The 24,468-nt window shown below is 42.5% G+C and overlaps 1 protein-coding gene across 4 annotated transcripts in view; it reads left to right on the top strand.

Moving 5' to 3' along the window:
• LOC133452448 (receptor-type tyrosine-protein phosphatase mu-like) overlaps positions 1-24,468 on the top strand; it is a 217,197-nt gene that overhangs the window by 166,004 nt on the left and 26,725 nt on the right. For all 4 annotated transcript variants that reach the window (XM_061731758.1, XM_061731760.1, XM_061731759.1 and 1 more), the window contains 5 exons: positions 1,862-2,055; positions 8,144-8,231; positions 9,119-9,195; positions 16,030-16,066; positions 24,107-24,204. In XM_061731758.1, coding sequence (XP_061587742.1) covers positions 1,862-2,055; positions 8,144-8,231; positions 9,119-9,195; positions 16,030-16,066; positions 24,107-24,204 — 494 coding nt within the window. The remainder of the gene's footprint in view (positions 1-1,861; positions 2,056-8,143; positions 8,232-9,118; positions 9,196-16,029; positions 16,067-24,106; positions 24,205-24,468) is intronic.

Consider the following 24,468-nt stretch of genomic DNA (forward strand, 5'->3'; position numbering starts at 1 on the left):
CTGAGATGGCATGTGATCTTGCCCTGTAGCGTAGCTCTAAAAGTACTCAACTGTAACAGGTTCTCATGCTGTATTGTTGCTTATCCCCTCTCTCCTGTCTCTTGTCCTCTCTTTCTCTTTACATACGTAACCTCTTATCTATCTGCTATCTAAAAAGTGCCCATTAATGGTAAGTTTTCCCAAGTGGGCCCTGGGTTTGGGGGAAGGAGGCGGTATTTTACTCAGAAAGCGAGCCGACACTGAGAGGCTGCTTCTGACGTGGGCATTACGACATCCTATTGCATGACAAGTGGACATGTTAGCATCTCACCACCCTCCGTACCGTGCCACCACGCCACCATTAGCTTAGCATGGTCAAACTACATACGGCCCCCCCATGGCAGCATCACACCATGCATTCTCCTCCCATCTCCGCTTCCCTCCTGGGTTCTTTCGTTCGTAGGTTTGATTTTCTATCTTATTTTACATGATTTGGGGAAGTTTTTAATAATTTTTTTTTTTTAGGGGGGGCGGGGTAGGGTTTGAATCCACGCTGTGTCTGTGTGATGCTTCTGACAGTGCCTGCTGCAACATGCTCACTGTGGCCCACCAACACCCCCCCTCACATCCTCCTCCTCGTCCTCCATGTTTCTGGACACACCCTCCATCGTCCGCTGGCTCTTCACAGCATCTGTGCCTCGTGTCTGCCAGTGACTGGATTTGCAGTACGAAAGAGCTGGAAAAGGAGCCTTTCTTGCAATGCGAGCCACAGCCCCAAACCAGCGTACCGTACTGCCAGTAAACGGAGCAATCTTGATGTTTTGCAGCATCTTCATTAGGATTTTTATGATTGATCTGTGCTGTTTCTCACAGTTGACGGGCACTGACATATTTGATTCTGACAGTAGCCATATTAAATGAATGTAAGGATGTTCCTTAAAGGGCATTGTATTGAAGGGATGTGTCAGGTTTTTGGTTTTATTTTGCATGTAGGTTGTGTGAAGGATTCATAAGATGTTAGGGACGTATTTGCAGTAAAGAGTGATCACAGTTTAAAGAATCAGAGAGGAACTGATTAAATTAATGTTCGACTAGATATAATATTCACACCATGTCACCAGATAGCCATTTATTTTATCAGTAACTTTACCGTAAAACAAAGTTCAGTCAAGCTATGCAGCAGAGCCTGTGATGCCGTGTAAAAATGTGCAGTATAGCTTTCACCCAATCTGCTATTAAATTCATTTAAGACGTCGAGAACTCACTCCTCTATGGCCTTTGCTCTGAAAAGCCGCTGGCCTAGCTGCGCGTCACGATAAATCCACCCCGATTCTCCGAACTGAGAGCGCTGTGACCACTCTGTGCTGCAGGTAGACTACTCAGAAGAGCTTCACACACCAAAAATCATTAATTCCTTCTAAATGGCTAAGCAGAGCAGTATTTTCCAGCCACGCTGAGACAGATGGACCTGAACCTTCCCACCACATGATTCATCCTATTACTCAATGATGTTGTGTTGTTGTGACCATCCATAACAAACAGATTACTAGCACAGAGTTGTTTGTCATTTTTGAAGGTGGTGACATAATGCTGAACAGTAAATGGAGAAAAAAAAAAGAAAACAGGGGGGGGGGCCATCTGCTTATGAGGACAGTTGCTTTTGAGATATGAGCCGTACTGAAGAGCAACAACACCTAAGCTACTTATCTCGGCTTTATATGACAATAAACCTTCAAAAAAAAGCCGCTGCCATTTACTGCTTCAAGCCTTCTGTCACCAAGATTTACCTTACAACATCCTGCCGGTGCCTGACGGTGCACGTTCGGATGAGACATCTCCATCCTGACGTGCTCTCCTCTGTTTGTGATTTTATGCCCCACAGACGAGAGCCAGAACATGGGCAGCGACACCAGCAGCCTGGTGCAGTCCCACACCCACTCCCTGAGGAAGCGGGAGCCCGTCGACGTGCCGTACCAGACGGGTCAGCTGCACCCGGCCATCCGCGTGGCCGACCTCCTGCAGCACATCACCCAGATGAAGTGTGCCGAGGGCTACGGCTTCAAGGAGGAGTACGAGGTAGGACCCCCCCCCCCCCCCCCCCACCTAGGGCTGGGCGATATGGACCAAAAATCATATCTCGATATTTTCTAGCTGAATGGCGATACTCGATATATATCGATATTTTTTCTGTGACATAATTGGGGTTTCCCCCAAAGCATTATAGCATAGCATCTCTGTTAGCTTCATTTTTTTCTGAGGCAAACCCTTAAAAAAACAGTCAGTTTTAATACAAAGCCTCGTGCCAAATGTCACACAGGTACATTTATTAACAGAGGTCTGCACAATATCAAAATGTATAAAACAAATGAAATACAAATAAACTGCCTGCATATAGTCAGTCCGGAAAGTATTCAGAACGCTTCACTTTTCCCACATTCTTTTATGTTACAGCCCTATTGATAATAGGAATAAATTCTTTTTTTTTCTCAGAATTCTACACAAAATACCCCATAATGACAACATGAAGGAGTTTTGTTATGATTTTTGTAAACTTTCCGGACTGACTGTATATAGAATAAAAATGCTTCTTGAATAAAATAAAACAAATATCCCTTTCCTGCATAACAACTAAATTTAAATACACTGTGCAATTAATACAATGTAGACAGTAACAGGCAGACTTTTCCACTGAGGTTGACAGTTGTGCAAGTAACAAAACATTTGTGCAAATCTTAAATAAAACATTCAAGTCAATTTGTCACAAAATAAGCTATATCAAAATCATAATTTTTTATTTTTTTTTAAATTGATATAAACGATATTGTCTCGTACCATATCGCGTTTGAAAATATATCGATATATATTAAAATCTCGATATATCGCCCAGCCCTACCCCCCGCTGTCATCCTGGTGGCAGACATCTCCGGTCTTGACTCTAATACGAGGCCTCGTCTGTGTCACGGTGTTTGGTCCCCCCGTCTCGTGTCCTGCCCATTTCTCTCTGTTTTGCACAGCACAGCAAAACTCTTTTCCTCCTCCTTGGATGCACTTTTATCATAAATTGTTAATGCACCTTGCCTCTGCGTGTTTACGTTGCCATTTGTTTTGCTATCTGTCCCTTGGTGTTTTGCAGCGATTGTGCATTTTATGAGTGTGTTTGTGTCAAATGCTGCTCCCCCAGTTCTCCTTGGAGACTCAGCTGTAGGCCAACGTGAAAGGCAAAAATGCCACCCCAATAAAGGAGTGAGGAACAGCTAGATGTGTGTATGAGCCCACATCCCCTTCACCTGCATCAGGACCGATTAGGATCCTGCAATGGCAGAATACTGCTGTCTTAAGAGCGTCAAAGCAAAGCAAGACCATCTCATTTTCTCTCATCAGTGCATAAAGCTGGAGGAGGGTTTCCGGTGCTGGCCCTCCTCGCCGTCCCTTAGTGCCACAAACTTTGCAAACTTTTCAAATCCTTCATCTGCAGCATCTTCTCTGCATCTCTTCAGTCTGACATCATCATGACCTTTTTCAGTGTCACATAATTTGTTTTCACATTTATGAATTCTCAGCCTCTCCCTTTTTTTAAACAGCACATTTAGTATTTAGTATTTTCTGGAGTTAAAACAACTGTAAGTTTATTGCTAGATTGTAAGGAGTGTAAACTCTTGTTAGGGACCAATTTGACTTCAATCAAAGCAGGTTAGAGTGAGTCCCGAACGAGTGTTTGCAGCGAAATGGCAATTAATGTCAGCACCTGAGGCAATAGACCTATGTCAGAATAAAAATGCTCTTTTATTTCTCTGAAAAGGCAATAGGGGGATGGGGTGAAAAGGGTCCCTACAGACAAAAACGGGTCATTTTAAGTTTTGATTGTTTACAAAAAGTGAGCGAAAATGACTGTACAGTGCGAGTTGGTGAAGTTATGTATGCACAAGCTGACCTTCGCTGTGCCAAGTCCTGTCAATAGATACCAAAAGAGGTTCGTGGCCTTTACTTCTCACACAACAGGCAAGTGTTAGAAGCAGGAGCCGTGAACTCTCCTCCTTTTGCATGAACTGACAGCAGTTTGTGCAACATCAGAGTTTGACTTACGGCAAGAACGGACAGACGTGCCTGCGTTGTAATTTTTACACAATCTTGTATATTTACAGTTACTTATTTTGGTTTTGTATGTAGGGATCCTGCTGGCACTATAATTTGAGTGGAATTACACGTTTTCTCAGAGACTTAAAAGAACACATTCAGTTTAAACTCAAAAGTGCTTTGATTTATGTATTTTTGGTCCCTAATGAAAGGTTCCAGTCTTTACCATCTTATGATAGACCTCGAGTTGTTTTAATTCTGTAATATGCCTTAAAGGAGCATGAGGCTCCTTTTAAGAAATGAGACTCTCTAGCGCCACCCTTCACCAGGACGGCCGTTGGGGGTACTGCAGCCAACAGTGAAGCCGGCACGGGAGAACGGGGAGAACGCGCATGCAGCGTCATGTGACGTCACATCCACAGCCCAGCGCGGGAAATTCGGCCCCACAATTGCCGCACATTTTGCAGCACACAGCCTGTTCAAGGCAACGGAGAGATACACTAGAGCAGTGGTTCCCAACCTGGGGTCCGGGCCCCCCCTGGGGGGGCGCGAAACTTTGCCTGCTTTGAAATTATGCAGTTGTAAAAATTATATTTGCGAATGAGTCATTCATAAGACATTGTTAGGAATAATTTATGAATGTCTTGAATATTTTTTGTGTTTTTTATACAGACAAACACAGGAAATGATTTAATTCCTTATTATATCATTACTCAACATTTAATCTACTCCGACAGGTTATTAAAGGAAAAATGTTAAAACATTTTCATTTTAAACATGTCATGTAATATTAAAAGAGACAATTTTCAGAAATATTTGTATGTCCTTTTATGTCCTTTTGTGCGTATTTTATACATTGGTGACATTGTATACATATGACTTTGTTTTTCTCCAGAGTAAACCAAAGAGAAATGTATCAAAAAAACATAATTAATGTTCATTTTTTCAATTAAAGACTATTTTGGTGCTAGTACGTACAGGTCGGGGGGCCTGGCTGGTCTTGGACACAAGTAGGGGGGCTCCAAGGAAAAAAGGTTGGGAACCACTGAACTAGAGGGCTCATTCTTTTTGGTTTGGAACGCTTCATCTGACATTATTACTAGAAAACTTAAAACATATACAAATTTTTTTTCATAAATCCTGCCTCAATCCTGCCTCATGCTCCTTTAAATTTCAAACATATTCTTATCTGCACCTCCCTTTACTCCTCTTTTCCCGCTCTCCGTCTAACCCCTTCAGCTGCCGCACGTGGGCCAGATCCATCATTAATTAACTTTGCTCATGTCCCAGCCACACAAACGTAGCTGCAGCATCCCGATCACTCAGGGGAGAGCGTGCTCGGCGCTGCTGCCCTTCAGGCCTAATCCCTTTCTGATAAAGGTGTTTCTGGGTTCACGGTTCACGCAGCCGGCGTTGCATGGGCTGCAAAGCAAATAGTCACGAGGGATGTCACAGCAAACAAATGGCTGTTGCAGAAAAAAATAAATAAAAAGGGCTCGTTGGTCTGCTGACATGTGCGACGGAGCCCATTCTCACTTGGCTAGAGCGATCCATTTGTGTGTTGTATTCTGCTGCTGTCTCCTCTACAGTGTATATCAATCTGTGTTAAGGTTAATGCCCTTTTTAACCGTTTATATATATGTATATACACACATATACATATATACGTACAGTATATTGATGAGATTGGAGCCTAGTGCACCTCTAAACCTGTTGACTTACACTGTACTATATCTCTCTCTGACCCATGCTTCTTGTTATTCTGTACGTTAACTTTGGATCAGATAAACGAGGTAAGCCAATACTTTTGGTTATTTGTGAGTTTTTGTTCCATTTGTGTAAGATAATAGTCCGACTTTGATAGATCAGTAGTGGTTGTTGGCTACGTTAAGGCCCTGATAGGAGGAAGAGATCACACATTTGGGATTTAATCTAAAAGGGCATTTACCAACAGATGCTATGTAAAGTGTTTACCAGTGTTCAGATGATATTTGCTAATCTATATTTGTCCGTAATTTGGAAACCAAATAAATGAATGATCATTTACAAAATGAAGACTGCATGACAAAAACTGCATGTTTGGAAATTGTCACTGTAAAACACTCAACACTTTGCAAAACCTGTTGTTTTGCACTTTGTAAAGCCTTTTAAAAAAAGCCACTTCTAAGGCGTGAGGGAGTATCTGCATGTCCAAAATGTCCTGCACGTTGGCGCACAGTCTGAGTGAGAAAACCGGTGGCAGAAGAGTTTCAGCTGCTTCAAACCTGCCACGCTGTCATTGTGATGCACTTCGTCTTTGATTTGCTTCATGTGAACAGAAAAGTGCAGCACCCTCGCCAACCTTGAGAATCCTGACATTTTATCAGCCCCGACCACAAATGAAATCAGTTTTAACGAGTCTCCTTTTCTTCCTCAGTAGTTTGATACAGAAGCAACTCCCTGAACACAACATTAGTGCATTTTCATCCGTTTTTAGTCCTTTTTTCCCCCTCCTTTCCCATTGTGTGTGCTGTTTGTCGAGCAGTTTGTCTGTTGTTGCTTTACTGTGTGCAAGTTTCCCCCGTAATCAATGTATGCAGCGACTTTATTGTGCTTTTAACCTACAGCTAAGTGGTTACAAACAAAGAAAGCGCTTCGGAGACAAACTGTGCTGGGACTGCAGAGCTGAAGTTTGGCCTGTAATTAAAAACACACTAAGTTGGAATCTTGCCAGTGGGAGTAATTTGAGGATGATGAAAAACTACCTGCAGATGCAGCGAAGCAAAATGCATCGCATACCATATCCACTAAATAGTATTTACACGCAGAGCCTCTTGTTTTTCTCTCTTTGCCTAATTTCATGCAGCCAATTATCCCTACTTCTAGCCTCCATGTAATTTCTGTCTCTTTCAACTTCTTTATCTGCTCTAAATTCTTGTTGAATACAACTTTAATACAAGAGAGGGCTTTTTTTCCTTTTTTTTTTTACATTTTCAAGGTATCACATCTCGGCTTCGGGAGCATTTGTCTTAAAATGCTGAAAGTTAGACCTGTATCCTTCAGAATGACAGAGAGGCTCGTACATTTACTCAAGACACACTGCCAAGAGAGAAAATGGCTGTTTAATCCATCTCTGAGATGTGTGTCCATCTTGACTGGAAAGATGAGGGTATATTTTTAGCATATTAAAGCTGTTTCTTGGTGAAGTCACTAATCTTCGGGACTTTATACAGGAGTATGTCCTTGTGTGGTGTCTGAAAGGCCTTTTTATGCCAGATAAACGGCCCGCTGCCTGACGTGGCACTGAGATGAATGGAACCATCACGCCTGAGATGAGTGATGATTGAATCCAATGCTTCCCACTCCAGAGTAAAAGGAACTGGCAAACCATCTCTTTAAGCTCTTACATCCGTTTCTTGAATTCTTATTTGCCCCTTCCCTCGGTGACGCATTGGCTGACTTTTCAAACGTGCATTAGCTTACTATCAAAGACAAAATAATAACACGTTTTGTCCAGGCCAGCCTGCTCGGAGTCACCCCCACCCGCCCGCCTCTACCGAACAGCGGCCGACTGGCAGCAGAGATGTATTTTCATAATTTGGCTTAATTGTGCCTGGTGTGCCATCAGAATGGAAATCTCCCCAGCGAGAGATGATAAATATTTCATGAGGGTAATCTGAGCGGAGCAGTTTTGATCTGTAGACGGTGAGCGGGCTTTATTTATTAATTTTTTTTTCCCCCACGACGAGCTGATTGAGTCCTCCAGATGAGGCAGACAGGCAGCCGCCGCCGCCGCGGCTCCGCCCGGAAGAGCGGCGCAGGGGGAGAGCTTTGAGTGTGACACCCGCTGCCTCTGCCCTAATGGCACTCGCTGTTTGACACAACTCCCCGGGATCCACCCCCCCCTCCCTGTGTTTCATGTCTGATAATGATGTGAATGTTCCCCTCTCTTTGCCTATGTTCCCTTCCTTTTCTCTTGTTGTCGAACTAAAAAGAGGAAAACTTATTTTTTTTCTTAGCCTGGTTATCATGTAGAGTGCTCACACATGACTCCGTATTTCATCTCCTTCTCTCTGTTCTCTGTTTTCTTTTTTTTTCTCCTTTTTTTCAGAGCTTTTTTGAAGGACAGTCTGCGCCATGGGACTCCGCCAAGAAGGACGAGAACCGCATGAAGAACCGATATGGGAATATCATCGCATGTGTGTACAAAGCACTTCCTCAGCTCTCATGAATTTCCGTGTGCCGTTCCCATTCTTCTGGCTGATTTATTGGCCAAGCTTGTGACTGGGTGAATATAAGCTGCTCAAACAGAGTTTTATTATCAGCCAACGAGAGCGGCTTTGACCTTTTCCAATCTGCTTTTATATTCATCCGGAACTGTCTATTCAGTTATGAGAAATATGCCGTGCAGGATGGGATGGCACATAATATATCGCTTAGGTAATGTTAAAAAAAAAAAAAGAGTTAGATTTTGAGGTCACAATTCATTCCTACTACTCATATTTTGTCCTCTTAGTCTGTGCTGTGATGCAAATTAGCCAATTAATACTGATTGGATGTTAAATTTTGCATCTCAAACTTTAAATTCCTCATATTCAGAAGAAAAGTTTGGCTATTTGAGCAAGTTAAAGGGTAGATAATGTGACTAGAACATGCAAATTAAATTGAATTACAAAATGTGGTCAAATTTCTTTGATTCTTTCTGATATCAGCAGTAAACGCCACAAATGTATAAGTTTGCTTGCATGCTGTTCTCACATAGTGATCATCTCATTCGTGTGGTTTTACATGGGGGTTTAAGAGATGATGACGTTCATCTTGAGTTTTTAGTTTTGATTTCCTCCTCAGAGTTTCAAACTGACACCTGCATGCTTGTTGCACATCGTCTCTGCAGCGGCACGGCGTGACGCGTGTCTCCACGTGCCTTTAATGGCGCCGTCACTTGTTTCCTTCTCTTCAGAATCTTCACCCTGTATTGCTTTTTAACCATCCACCTCTCTGCCCCTCTTCTCTGCCACATTCTCTCGCCGCCCTCGTTAATATGATTAATTCAACGCTGGTTTCTTCCTCTCTGCCTCTCTTCCAGATGATCACTCCCGTGTCAGGCTGCAGGCCCTGGAGGGGGAACAGAGCTCCGATTACATTAATGCAAATTACGTTGATGTAAGTACACACACCAGCCAGCGCCACCAACGCAAAGGTCACCGTGCTTCCTCTCGGAGAGAGAGAGGGCGCCGGTGCCGCCGTCTCGGGGGGGCCGGCCCTGAGGGACAGTGCTGCCCCCTCTGCCTGTCCATCACATCCAAACATGCAAAGATGCACACAGAAACAGAAAGAGTCATTCGCATACACTCTGCCTTTTTATACAACTTTAGACGCCAGCTGGATCGCTGTTCATTGGAGACATAAAGAGGAATAAAGATCAGAGGATGACAGTGTTGGAGAGAGAAAAGGCAAACCAGCCCACAGAGGAAACAGATTTCAGCTTTAAATTCATATTTAGAAACCTAAAAATGTTCCTCAGTCTTGATCATTATTATTTGTTGTTGTTACTAAAGAGTAATGTTGAATATAAAATACCAAAAACGGAAACAAAACACAGAAATGTGGTTGAAGATTTTTTTTAAAACACAAAAAAAAAAGCGTTTTGCTTGATTTTCGTGCAGAAAGAAACGGCCAAGAGAGCTGATGAAAAGGACAGTTGGTCAAAGATTGCCTTTGTGGCCCAAAAGTTTTCTGACAGTTTTCCATCACCCTGAATGTCTGTGCATTGGGACAAGGGCTCGCATGGACTCTGAATATTCTGCATCTGCTACCTCAGAAAGTCTGACCCTGGCAGGGAAAAACAACACTTAGCAGTCCTGCGACTGCCCTGAACAAGCCTCTTCCTCCGTCCAGCAGCCCTGACGACTGCAGTTTTGGTGTTGGGCCTCTGCTGTAGACTCATTTATCATTCAGGGATGTTACTCAGTCTGAGGGATGGGTCAGCTTGTCAAAGAATTTCAATTTATAATCTGTTCGAGCTTGATGTCCTTGTGAAATTGAATATATATATACCTGCAAGTGGAGAGGAGAGAACTTTTCGGCACTGTAGACGCATGCCAACTCACTCCTTGGCATGCCTCTTCCGTCTCATTTGGAGCTGAAAATGAAACATTACTTCAGACTCGAGGTATGGTCAGGTTGGCACAGCTAATAGCATGTAGTAAACGCAGGGTTGTGGTTAAGAGAAACCACCCTAAATGAATACACACTGTGGTTTCTATAAAGGCCCGGCCATTCATCCTTATGTCCCTCTTTGGCATTTTTACAACATAATAACATATTTCTGCTCTCATCCTTGCTTCTGCTTGGGAGTACTAATAATTAACAGGCTGTTTAGAAGTCTGATGATGTAGATGAGGAAATGTGTAGATGTGAACAGTCTTTAAAATGCAGAGGTGTCAAAAGTATTCACATTCATTACTCAGGTAGAAGTATAGATACTAGAGTTTAAAAATACTCCTGTAGAAGTTGAAGTATCAACTCAAGTTTTTTACTCAAGTAAAAGTAAAAAAGTACTGGTTTCAAAACTACTTAAAGTATAAAAGTAAAAGTAATGTAAGGGGGAAAAGGCCATTAAGGACAAAAGCCATTGAAAATGAATGCATCTTAGTATAATGCAAATATATTAAAGAACCATATATGTGTACTATTGAGCATTAACATGTGTTTCAGAGAGCAGGAGATATGATGACTAGTTGCCTATAAGTATTGTAATGGTGCAAAAAGTCAAACTTCAGAGGCATGTTATCATTTATCCTAACCTTTATTGGAATGTACATCCAAGTTTAGTTGCAGGAATCTGAGGGAACGGATGTAAGAACAAAACTGGACAAGAACATCTGAAACAACCACAACCAAATTCACTCTATCCGGATGGAGCAATTTAACTGGATAGTTTTTATTTAAAGGCCGAAATGAAATAGAGTAACGAGGCTGTTTTTAAAATGTAAGGAGTAAAAAGTACAGATAATTGCGTGAAAATGTAAGGAGTAAAAGTAAAAAGTCGTCTGAAAAATAATTACTCCAGTGAAGAATAGATAACCAAAATTTCTACTTAAGTAAGGTAACGAAGTATTTGTACTTCGTTACTTGACACCTCTGTTAAAATGTGAACATATAGCTGCCTCATAGCCACATTCAAATAGTGACCAATTTAAGAGCGGGATCTACATTATTTTAGATACATTTGCCACTTTTCTTCACGCGAGGTCCATTGGTGGCTGTGAAGTGCACATCCAAACTTCAGCAAGCTTCTGTACATCCTCAGATCTCCAGCAAACACTGAGTTTGAAGAAGATCCGGGGGGGGGGGCAGTTGTCGCGAAGAGTGAAAACATAAACAGATGCAAAGACTGCTTCACTTGTTTGTGAGATAAGAGAGCTGTTTACCCTCTGAAAAACTCTCAACAAGGACACTAGTGGATCAAATACAACACAGAGGTCAGAGTGCTTCCAGAGGTTCAATAATGTACTTCCCGCGCAGCTCTTTACATGTACGGGAGTGACTTGGCTTGCCTCTGCAGTGCCTTAAAAGTCATTAATAATTGGTGCGAGGTACGGCTCTGGCTGAAAACAGATCTGACTCACTTAGCTCACACAATATAGATGCTCCTGATCTGACCTGATTTGCTGTTAATAGCGGCGTTAGTAGCAGGGTGTGACCAATCGCAGCAGCTCACCGGGCTCCTTAAGCAGATGCTTCCGCTCCGTCGGTAATGGGCCGACTCTCTAAGTGGTTCTCTGCTCAGGAGAGAACTCTCCCCGTCTCCCATCGTCTCTTCCCCCGCCCCTCTAATGTGGTAATTTGTAATCTCTTGTTACGCCCTCAAACATAAATTCATAATGCAAGGTGTGCCACTGCAAATGCAGGAGGCTTAAATTATTTACCTTTCCCACTATTCAGTTTATGGCCCATTATACTGCGAGAGGGGGCACTGCGGAGGAGACTCGTACAGCAGAGAGAAAGGCCCATTAGGAGATAAGAATATACGCATACTGAAGAGGGCCCTGATTAAAAAGTATTTCTGCTGCTCTGCCAGATTCATTGGAAAAGTACTTAGTCGGAATGCAGGCAGATGGGTAATGATGTTTTTGCTCTTCAGAAGGCTTTTTAACCCATCTAAAAGCTTGTCCTGCCAATAAACTCTTATGTGTAGAACATTTCCCACAGTGTTTGTTATTGTACAGTATTATACTTCCGATTATTTGGAGATGTGCACGAGTAAGCAGGACGGGTATGTCTCCCCTCTCCGTCGCTGATAGAGTATTTTCATAAACATTTAGGAGGCAATGAAAAACAGCCTAATGGTCTGTTGTCTGCAGAGTCTGTGTGTGTGTGTGTGTGCGCGTGTGTGCGCGTGTGTATACAGTAGTGGCTTGCGGGAATGTTGTACCTTGATACTGAAGATGAACAGCTTGAATAAATTTGCACATGTTCCTTTCAAAGGTATCAAACAGGATGAACTACATCCGACTGTTCATCCTCTTTCTAGATGAATCCTTTGGTGCCCTCACGTTTGACTCACTATTTGTAATAAGTTGGTTCATCTGTGTACGGGAAGCGCCGGTGTTCTGCCATTCCATGCTCCCTGCCAGAAAATGCTACTTTGTGTTTCTGCGCATGCTTGATTGCAACGCCAATCATTTCTTGCACGATGTAAAAAGGATAATATGGGATGTTGAGTATTTGATCCTTCAAAATACATTACCCATGACATGAATTGCATTACACTTTGTGAAAATGATACGATAAAGATAGGAAAAAAAAACAATTATATCGCTTTATTTGATATTCATTCGGCTATTAATCTTTATTTAACCAGGCAGGTCATTAATAACACATTCTTATTTACAATGACGGCCTGGCAAGAGACAAGGACCACTTGGGGGGAAAAGGACGTGGTTTAGGGAATAAAACACAATAAAATTGTAGCTCTACAAAGGTAAAAAAAACCATTAGGTAGCATTTTTTGGCAAAGCAGCAAAAAATGGCAGAACACCGGTCCTGCTTGTTTTCAACTCCTAATTCCAATTCCTGGACTTGGCGTATCTTAGCGAATCGTAAACTCACTTCTGATCTGATACCATCAATGTGTAACAGAGACTGAAAGCATCCAACCTGACATAAACGTAATTTTCTTAACTTTGTGAAACAACATGTAATACGTTATCACGTAGCTGTGCATGTATTGAATCGTTATGTTTCATTATGATGAAGTAGACAGAAAGAGGATGTGAACGCTTTGGAGTTGATCTGCATCAATTTGCCATAAAATTTGATTTGATCTACTTTAAAGGCGTCGCATTAACACGCATCTGGAGGAATGTGATCCCAGCCGGCATTTAGAGTGTTCACACCTGGGATTAAATGGATGTTCAAATGCGACTGGAGAGATCAGATCTGACCTTCCAGCTTTAAATGCAAATAAACAAATAACATTTTTCAGTTTGGGGGGGGGGGGGGGGAAGAAAAGAAAAGAAAACTGGAAATAACTTCTTTTTTTTAAGCTTTATTCAGCAAAGGATGCAAACGATACAAATCGGGCATAGGGCTGTATACGATACCGAGACGGTAACGGCCACTAAATCAAATGAGTCGTGGCTTAAACTGGGGATGTGAGTTTATTAGGCGGCTCCTGAATCCATCCCAAGATGCTTTCATGTTCAGACAACAAAGACAAGACCACCTTCAAATGTATATTCAAATCCATGACCAGATCTGAATCCATCTTGGTATGTGTGACTTTGCATTAGCATTGGTCACTTATGCATTTTAATTAACAGGTCTGAAAGAGGTCAAACGCACCCATTAAACATATATATCAATGGAGGAAAAAATGTTAGATAGAGAGACAAGAAATTATGATAGTGCATCATTAGTGTAGTCGCATCGGGGTTATCTGTTTTATTCTCTTACATCAAGATCGGGGCACTGCGATGGACCCGTCCAGGGTAAACCACCGTTCACCCAAAGACAGCTGAGCTCCAGCAGATTCACCTGAACCAGAATAGGAATAACCGGGTCCAGATAACGGCTGGACAGATGGACGGATGAATCAGATCACATTTTATAGCAAATGAATGCAAAAAGAAATTAATCCAAGGGTTCTAATATTTATCCTTGATACTTGATATAACAAACATTGCACACAGAACTGAAGTCGGATTAGGTGAGAGTAGTTTACTGACCCGCAAAGGCAGATCTGTGACTATTTAGCCAACATTGGTGTCAATGTCCGATGCAAATGTTTGATTGATGCATCCCTACTTTGCGTAGCATGTAAAATCATCTGAAGGTAGAAAGTAAGAAAGTAACTAACTTGGTAAAAACACAAAGTATATACGGAAACAATAACTGAAAGAAGTACAAGCACAAAATATAAATCTAAGAAATGTTGCCTTTTCTTAAGTCACTAATGTAGTTAGTCTTTCGACATTCTATGAATTAAAATGTATGGAGTCAGTTGAAATTACCATTGAGATGACTGAGACTATAATTGTGATGCGGTGGAGCTCCCGTCAGGTGGGAGTCTTCAGGGCAGCTTCGTTCTTCACCTTCAATCCTCCTGCAGTCCGGCCTTTCTCTCCCCTGCCTCGTTTGTAAAGGTTTTACATTTCCCAGACTGCAAAATAAAATCAGCTCCACATCATCGAACATCACGGAGAAAGCATCGAGTCTTTGTTTCCTCCAAGATCCATAAGCCAATAAGTAGCATATATAGACATATAGTATATATATATATTTTACAGGTGATTGTGTTTATGGCCAGGATTGCACAAGTGTGCTATGTGGGAATATGAACATACCAGTCTGTGCCTACAGGCAAAAACACTGCTGCATATTTTAGTCTCTTGCAGGAAAGAATGAATGTAAGTGATCATAATAAGCAATGCAACAAAATGCAAAGATCTCTGCATAGTTTGAACTCCTCATTAGTAACTTACACACCTCAGAAAATAAAGGCTTTTGTCTTAACAGTCTCAGCATTGACATCTATTAATACTTGCATGTGCTAACACGGTTACAAAAAGCCACCGCTCATCTGTGGAAGCTGCCCACTCACCTGACAGACCCTGTTAGGGCTCCTCCTTTCCCTCTGTCTCCCCTCCAGTAATCCGACAGTGTACTGGGCCTCCACTTTACTTGACAGAACATACATGAAAGCACAAACAAATCTCCTACTTAGTCCAGAGATAAAGAAGTCATTAAAAATGAAGGAGAGTTGAATAGCTGAAGGAGCCCTGTGGATGGGAGGAAGAGAGGAAAATATCCTTTGTGTCTTGCTCCTTTCATTGGAGGAGCGTTAATCACAGTCCACGTTAAATTGAAAATGAGTGAGATAAGCAGAGCAGCAGGGGTGGTTGGAGGGGGGGGGCAATCAAGTGGAGGCAGGGCCGGGGAAGAGCCTTTAAGTCCTAATGTTTTGTTTCCTGCCTCGTGTCTCTGGAGAGAAGACAAGGCATTGGACAAATAAAACTTGAAGGGATTAGCGTAATCCGTAAGACAGGGGGCTTTTTTTTCCCTTTTTTTTTGTGAAGATTGGTGTTGTTAGTTGTATCTTGGGGATTATCAGCACTTTGGCTGCTTACTCCAGTGGTGTGCTGCATGTAGAGCGTCTCAGACGGAGGCTGTCACAAGCGTTTCACTTTCCGGGTTTCACTTGCTCCGTCAGACGTCGAAGCAAAATTAGGTGCATCGAAACAAAGGCAGCTGTTGACTGGGATTCCGTGTTCTTTAAACGTCTCGCGTTTTTTTTTGGTTTTCATGCGTGTTTTTGTGAAATAATCTGAGTTAGCCTGCAAGGCTCAGCCTCCACTGGCAGAAATCTGACTAAATATCAAAGAAAATGTGTGTTCTGAGACTAATCACCTCACAACAGCTGGCGTGTGAGGAGTAGGATGAAAGGTAAATTGACTCTCACATTCTCTTCTCCCACTTTTCCTCTGTTTGCAGGGTTACCACAGGCCAAATCACTACATCGCCACTCAGGGTAAGAATAACATTTTCTATACAAGAAAAAAGAATGACATAGCTCTTTGATTTGGGATGTATGGGCGGTGAGAACTTAATGCTGCCTGTTTATTTGGAGCGGACTGATGTGTGCAGCTGTTCACCAGCGTCTCTGAACATCCCCATCGTTGTTTACATACGCTGCTGCAAACTGCTCTTTGATGCTCAGCAAGTCGTGTGTGTGTGCGTGTGTCAGTGTGTGTGTTTGGGGAATCTGGTTCTGCTTGATGCACACTCACACACACACACACACACACACACACACACACACACACACACACACACTTAACACATTTACCACTGAGGAAGCAGAGCAGCCTGCTCCCTCTCTCCATCTCTTTCCTCTTTCCTTCCATCGGCGGTGTGGGAGCGATTAATCAGACAGTCTGGGACTATGCTGAATAAATAAATGGATTAGCTGACATGTACTGGCACATTTTGTCACTGCGTTAATCTGGCCGGCAGATTTGCGGAGTGACGAGCACTTACGCCGACCCCAGAGGTGAAATCTGATTGATGGTTAATTGTTATGAATTTTGCATACAGAGCCCGACTCCCACACGACGAGGCGGCTGCTGCATTACACACAAGATTTTATTTCTTTTGAAATAAATAAAAAAATAAAACAAGTAGAGGGGGGAAAAAGAAAGAGGCTGTTTTTCATTTTTTATTTGTTTTTTTTTTCTGGAAGAGGCCTTAATAGATTCACAGTCTGCTTTAGCGGAGCTGGGAGTTGCATAATTACCTGTTTATTAGTGCGTTTCCTCTCTTCCTCCGCGTCTCAATTAAAACCACCCTCTGTTTGCTCTTACTTCAGAAGAAGATGGCATATCAATCAGGCGGCTCGACCGCCTGGCTCGTGCGCCCGCCGGCACGCGCGGCACCCGGCGTGCTCGGCTCCGCATTGACCGCGAAGTCAAACACTCGAAACGAAGCTGCCTGTCAAGTACTGACACTCTCCGTTCAGTGGGAGCTTTAACAGGTGCTTTCTGCTCCCGAATCATTTCCCCAGGATTATTTGCTTCTACAAGTGTCCTATAATCATTAAGACCATTCCATATTTTCACATGAATATGCGCACGCAGATTAGCCGTGCACTAATCCAAACAGAAGACAAACGTGTTTTCCATTCATGTTAATTAATCCCCGTTTTGTTATTGAGCGTGCTTGATAAGTCCTTGTTTTCCATCGCGAGCACAGTAAGGCTTTTTACTATCCAGAGCCATGCAGTGCACAAGAGTCAAGGTATGTGTGTGTGTGTGTGTGTGTGTGTTTGTGTGCACGTGTGGAAACATCTGTATTCTCCAGGAGAGCGGGCCCTTTTTATAATTCATCATCTGCTCCGGCAGACTGACAGGAAGGAAAGCTCAGCCCGCTGACACCAAGGCAAAGAGCAGCCCGAGATGATAGCAGAGCCAGACACAAGCCTGTCTCTCTCAGTCAAACAAACTGCATACTGTAGCAGCTGAAAAGAGCACCTGGGCATTGGTACACTCACTGAAAAATGAAGAAGTAGTCTCCCCTCTTCCCCAAGCAAAGTTTTTCAGTAAGTGACACCTTCCTCTCCACCGGGACCAGCGAGCGGCTCAAAGAGTCACAGGGGCCTGCAATAGTTGCCGGATAAGGCTAAAAAATCCATGTCATAAATTGGTGGTGGAGGCGTTTTGGCTGTGCTTTATGTGGCAGACAGGTGGAGATGAACTACAGCGTTCCTCATTAGTTTGGGGATTACTGATGACTCCCTCTGCTCTGTCAAGGTGACAGCAGCAGGTAGAACAGCTGTCACTCCATAAAAGCCTCATCAGCCAAACCCTGCTCCCCATTACGCTGGTCATCCAGAGATTTTCTTTTTTTTTTTTTGCTTTTTTGCTGCAGCAATTCAAATGTCTGTCAATAATTCTCCAGCACCACCTAGTTAGCAGACTGGGGCTTTATGCACGCTCCCCTCTGTCCATTTTTTATGTTTTAACACCGATCCGAGTGGGGCCACTTCCTCACGGAGGATTTACACCGACACGGGGATGCAGGCATCTGCAGGATAACCACCTGCATCCTCCTGGTGATGTGGGAAATATTTAGGATGTGCAGAAGGTTTTCAGTTTCATCAAGCCTTCCCCTCTGGCCTTCTCTGCTCTGCCTCTCACGCAGACAGCAAATGTCACCAGGAGCGCCAAAGTTTTATTATTTACAGGTTAACGTCTCAAAGCCCAGCACGGGGGGAGTGTGTGTCTGTGTGTGTGTCTGTGTTTGTGTTTGTGTGTGTGGGGAAGAAAAGGTAAGGGGGAAAAGAGAGAGAGAGCAAATCAATGATAAGTGAGTGTACATTATGCCAAAGTGTGCTGCATGTAATATTAATAGGCAAGCGGGGGGACATAGCCTGCGTGTTTGTGTGTGTGTGGATATGTTGATGAGGAGTTTTTCGGCGTACCTGGCTGTGGGATTTCTGCAGCTGTCACATTCTGTGCTTCTGAGGAGGAGCAGACGTGTCCCACAACAGCGCATCAGCTGCAGCAGCATTAGCTCTCTGACAGCTGGAAGTGAAGCTCCTGCTGGTGTTCTTCTCCTCTGAAGTGCCTCCTCCGAACTTCTCCAACTAGGCTCAACAAACATTGTACTACAAACACTTTCGTCTTTTAGTTTCTCAAGCAAGCCATCAAATGCATTTCTCCCTCTCTGTCTCTCTCTCTCTCTCTCCCTCTGTCTTTCTGCCTCTCTCTTGTAAACTGTGGCTAAATCATTCAGAGCGCGAGCGCTCCGTCGGTAACAGTTTATCAAGAGCATCCGTCTGCATCAGACCACCTTCACAATCTTTTTTCTTCTCATTCCTTTTCCAATTTTTCATTTAACAAAAACGTAATCGTCATTATTTCAAAATAAAACTGGTAAAACAAAAGCTTAAAGTTATAATAACATCAATATTAAGAAGAGATTATGAGATATTGTCTTATACTCGGGTAATCAAACATAATTTCTTAGATGTAAGTAAAATCTACTTCAACTCTGCTCTTGAAGTACTTGAAGTACATTGTTTCTAGTTGCTGTTGTTGATATAATTTATCATATTTTTATTTTTATGGTTGATTTGGTCCCTTAAAATGTATTTTGGAGCAGAGCACAAACGTTCCAGCGGCTGAATCGGTGTACCTCACCACACCGTATGTGGCAGCACAACTGGCTGATCCCAAAGAGTTCTGACTTAATGATTTAAATGGCACCTTTTCAGATTAATAATACGTGACTCTTTTTTTTTTTGTTTTTATAAACACAGGAACACCAATTCTTCTTCCTGTACAACAAAATGACAACAGCATGATTGCATTATTAAACGGATTAGATATAAATGAAGGCGTATCAATTTTCTCTTCTTCAAAAAACTAAATAAAAGAACCAAAAGGTGTGTTTATTTCTTTAATTGCACTCCATCTTGTTGCGGGATTCCGTCCGACACACGTTCCAGTCACTTTTCCATCACCGTTCCCTCACATTTCAGGAGTTCGTCAGTTGCAAACTGCCATGACGCCTGTCAACTTGCCACAGGAAATAGGCCAACTTTTAGTTTTTAAACTATTATAAAATTCAGCTTTTTTTTTCCTCCCTGATGGGAACAAACCAAAAATAATAAATCTGCGAATAATCCCACTTTCCTTAGTGTCACTTATTCCAAATGTCCACGCGAGAGTAGTCAAAGTGTTTGTGTTGGAGTTTTGATCTTCCGCACCTATTTATGTAAGCCACAGTCACTTAGTCACTTCCTCGTGATTGTCATCAAGTTCACTTCTGCCCAGCAACATTAACGTACCAGTTCTCCTTCTCGGGGTTGCATATGGAAACACAATTTGAATGGCTGAGGCTTGGCAGGAGCCTCCCGTTTGTCGAGTTGCCACACAATGCCAAGTGTTATTGTGTTAGTGAAGTCCTACACACCAGCTGTCCTGCTTTCCTGTTTCCCTCGCTCAAACTTCTTAGCAGTGTGTAGCCTTCTTCAGGGACAAGTGTGGGAGGCAGCAGAGTGGGTGGTTCAGTCAGGTTGGGTAGTTTTCAGGGAGGCTGAAGTAACTGGATGGGAGACTGAGGTCCGTACAGTTTAATTCAAGGCATGCCACTGAATGCAGAGCAGACCCATGGAGAGAATACAAATGAAACTTATTGACTATGAGCTATGATTCTGTGAAAAATGTTCTTGTTTTCCAGCGAGAAATTGCAAACCTTGTACTGGCAGCAGAAAAAATGATATTATTAGTCTCACATTAGAAACATGATAGTGTGATTTGAGTAATTAATTAAGATTTATTCAAGAATTGTAAGAATTTGAAACTGGTTCTATATTTAGAGGCTGGCATCGTAATCGGACATCCCAGAAAGGGCTTCGAACATGGCTTGGATCGATCTCTTGATTATATAATGTATTTATTTAAACCAAGGCCTTTATTTTGGGGGATTTTTACCATGCAGATCTCTAAAACCAACTTACTTTTGAGCTGGCTTTTATAATTATATAATACTGAGTTTGTCATTCACACATAGTTCTTTCTCAGTTTTATTATATACTCATGTGGAAAGGAAAGTTATTTGAACATTTCAAACTGTAAGGTTTTACAGATGAAGACATAATAAAAAAAAATCATCTTGTCCTTAGAGTCTTAAAATTAGATACAATACAACCTCAAATGAACATATCACATTACATATTAACCTTGTCATTATTCATTTAACAACATTGAACCAAAATGCAGAAGCGGTAGGTGAAAATCTAAGTACATGTGAGCGCTTCCATGGGATTTAACAGGGGTACTGCTAATAAACATGCACTTGATTAAATGATCATCAGAAAGATGTGAGCGCCTCAATAAAGATGGAAGTCTTGCTAGTTTGTTGGTTGAGAGCATTCAGATGTGGCAGTGAGGAAAATACTTGAGCATCAGTCTCATAGAAGCAATTGGGAAGAGTTATAAGGCGATTTATTCGACAGTGAGAACGTGGAAAACATTAAAGACACTTGCAATTCTTCCCATGAATTCATATTTCATCAAGTTCATTCCAAGGTCCATTTTCTTTGATGCTCAAGGAATAAGCATAAGAACCCAAGACCTCAGACTCTATAGGCCTCAGGTACAGAGCTAACAAGTCTGGTGTGTTTGGAGGGTTTGTCAAGAAAAGTCTCCTCCCAGCTGAAAGGACATGATAGCATGGCTGAAATTATTCAAGTTGGAGCTGCACAAATACATGGTCGGCCTTAAATGCAGGATGCCATCAAAAAAAAAAAACATCAGCACAAGCGACTCATACCAGCTGTCGAGCACAGCGGTAGAGGAGCGATGATTTGGGCTCGTTTGCATCTGCAGGATTTGAGCACCTTGCAGTTACTATGTTGAGCATGAACTCCAAGTACTGTAGACTCACTTCTGAGGCCAAGCCAAAGCTCACCTGAAACGAGTTCACCAGGACCAAGCAAGCAACAGAATGTCTAACAAGAGGAAAGAATCACAATGTTGCAATGACCCAATATAAGCCCAGATCTTGTCCCCTGATGTAAATGCTTCAGACAGACCAAGGAGCTGTGGATGAACAAATACCTGCAAGCTCCGATGAACTGAAGCAACGTTGTACAGACTGATGATGCCATGCAGAAAATAATTATTCAAGCCGCTGCTGCTCAAGGCAGTTCTAAGAGCTGTGTAATCATGGGCTGTACTTGCTTTTTCATGCACTGCCTCTGCATATTGGCTGAGTTTTTTGCTAAATAGGTGGCACGTGTAGTATGTCACATGTTGTTGCGCAACGGGTTTGTTTATCTAATTTCATGACCTTACCAAGGACCACATGATTGTTTTTTTTTTTTTATTCCTAATAAGTCAAATGTTAACTTTTGAAATGAGCATCAGCACACCATTAATGCAACTTCATGTCTTAGAATAATCTAACAAACCAACATAATAGCATAAAACTTTTAGGTTTTATGCTGAGTTAAGCTATAAACAACTTGAATCATTTCTCCTAATTGCTGCAGGATGAGTCATTCTTGAGGCAATAACTCCAAATGTTGTTTTGATGGCCACCACAACAACTCTAAAGGCCAGTTCTGTTGCTACTTTGGGCAGTATTTGTGTCTCCTGTGCTTAAGATGCCTAACTAATATTATATAACTGTAAAAAGCAGAACCTGACAACATTTTTTAAATAATAAATCATGCTATTCAACAGTTTTTAAGGCACTTACACTTGTTAAATGTGCTCATTACACATGTGACTAGTAAAGCTCAGCGATTTGCGTATGTGTCATGATGTCTCCTGGACCGTATTTCTGCATAATTCATTATGTCTCCAGGTAATTTGGGCCAACACAGGAGAATGCACAGTCCTAGAGATTTGCATTCACTAATTAATTTGTCAGAAGTAATTTTTTTTTTCCACATGGTGTTTGATTAAAACTAACCAGATTAATAATTAATTCCAACCCACAATTCTATTGCGCAGTGAAGTTTTAAGTATTGGAGGCATTTAACGGCTCTCTGCTCATTTATTTTGATGTACACCAGACACATTTGGTTCCAGTTTGGTGGAAAGGTTGAGATGAGATGTAGCGGTAATTACTTTGAGCTGTGCCGTACACACACGTGCAAACACAGACACAGCCTTTTACTCTCCTCTCCAATGAGTAATCATATTTTCCTCTCTTGTTTCACTAAAGTTCTGCACTGTAATGACGTGAGAGCGATATTAACAGGTGGACAGGGATGTTAGGCCCAGTCCCAATACACCCCTTACCCCTACTTTTCAGCCCTACCCCTAAATTTTGCGTGTTCCCGTGAGGGTAGTGGTGTCCCAATTCCTCTTTGCATCTAGGGGGAGTGGGGATATCGAGGGCGAGTGGTTATCAATCTGGCCCTACACAGCTTCAGATGCACCCTAGTTGACCGAAGACTAGAAAAATTTCCCAGAATGCTTTTCGTCATCATTTGCGGACTGAATCAAAAAAATAAACATGGCGGACATTTGTTATTTTTTTGGTGAATAAAATCAATATTTTGAGTTAGTTTCTGCATAAAAATGCGTTTTGATTACATTTCTAGCGCGAAATATATATTTTACTTCATAATATTCACTCATTGACTGTACATAATCACTCGTTTGCCCGTTGTTGCGAAGTCTTTTTCAAACCTCGCCAGAATAAAGGCTGATTTATGGTTCCGCGTTACACCAACGTAGAGCCTACGTCGAAGGTTACGCGGCGACGCGCTAACCCTCAGATCAAATTTCTTAACAGGCGTTATTTGGATAAACTGAGCCCAGGTTGGGGATCTTAACGGTTACTTTTAAAAAATATTAAAACTTAATAAAGTGGCATATTAACAGCACTACAGCTGAAATTAAAACAGCTTTTAGCTCTCTGCTTCCTGATATGGTGTGACGTATGTGCAAACGTAACTACACAGTCGCTTATGTACCCGAACGTAAACCACGCAGTGACGTAGCAAGCTAAATTTAGGGGAGGTGCTGAGAAGTAGGGGTAGTGGGTGTATTGGGACAGGGCCCTGGGAAGATTTCAAGTGCCCTAAAATCTGTGGCTTCTTTTTTAGGGGTAGTTGTAGAAAGTAGGGGGTGTATTGGAATTGGCCCTAATGTTGGGTTCTTGGTACGAGGCTTTTACTCCTCAAACAGACTCCATGAGGGGAGCTTCATAGCTCACACGGAGGCGCAGGCGCCGCATATACAGAGGCTACAGTCCTCGTGCAGCTCCTTCAACTCCTGACCTGTAATGCTTCCCCCTCTCTCTGCCCCCACTTCCTGTCCGGCTACTCACAATAAACGCCACTACACCCACAAATAATGAAAGATTGTATTATTGCGTGATGTATTGATGACATCGGTGTGCCGTTCTGAAGGTCCCTTACGCACAAAGTCGACTTTTAAAAGGTTTTTCTTTGAAAAATTGGGCCAACTGACCAGAACGCCATCAAATTTCAAGATGGAGGAACTAATTGTTACCAAATTTGAATGACTCTTCCTCCTGTCTTTCCCAGGCCCTATGCAGGAGACCGTCTTCGACTTCTGGCGGATGGTGTGGCAGGAGAACACGGCAGCCATCGTCATGGTGACCAACCTGGTGGAAGTGGGCAGGGTGGGTAATAACTGCCACATATCTCCAATAAATTGACCTTCCTCCCAGTCGTCTGGCAGCTTGATTGTATTTGGAGTGCAGGCCGAGGCAACTTTTATTGTGTCTGAACATAAGTGCCCAGATGTTTCCGTCTTCTGTGGGCGTGGGGGACGCTGACTTAGTGAGTAAGGTGTGGGACTCGAGCGCTGCCAGCTCTTTTTCCATCCATCCGATCAGTGAGAATTGAGAAGGAAGAGATTGATGGCCTTCATTACTGGACGGGCA

Source organism: Cololabis saira, chromosome 10 (assembly GCF_033807715.1).
Source record: "Cololabis saira isolate AMF1-May2022 chromosome 10, fColSai1.1, whole genome shotgun sequence".
Lineage (NCBI taxonomy): Eukaryota > Metazoa > Chordata > Actinopteri > Beloniformes > Belonidae > Cololabis > Cololabis saira.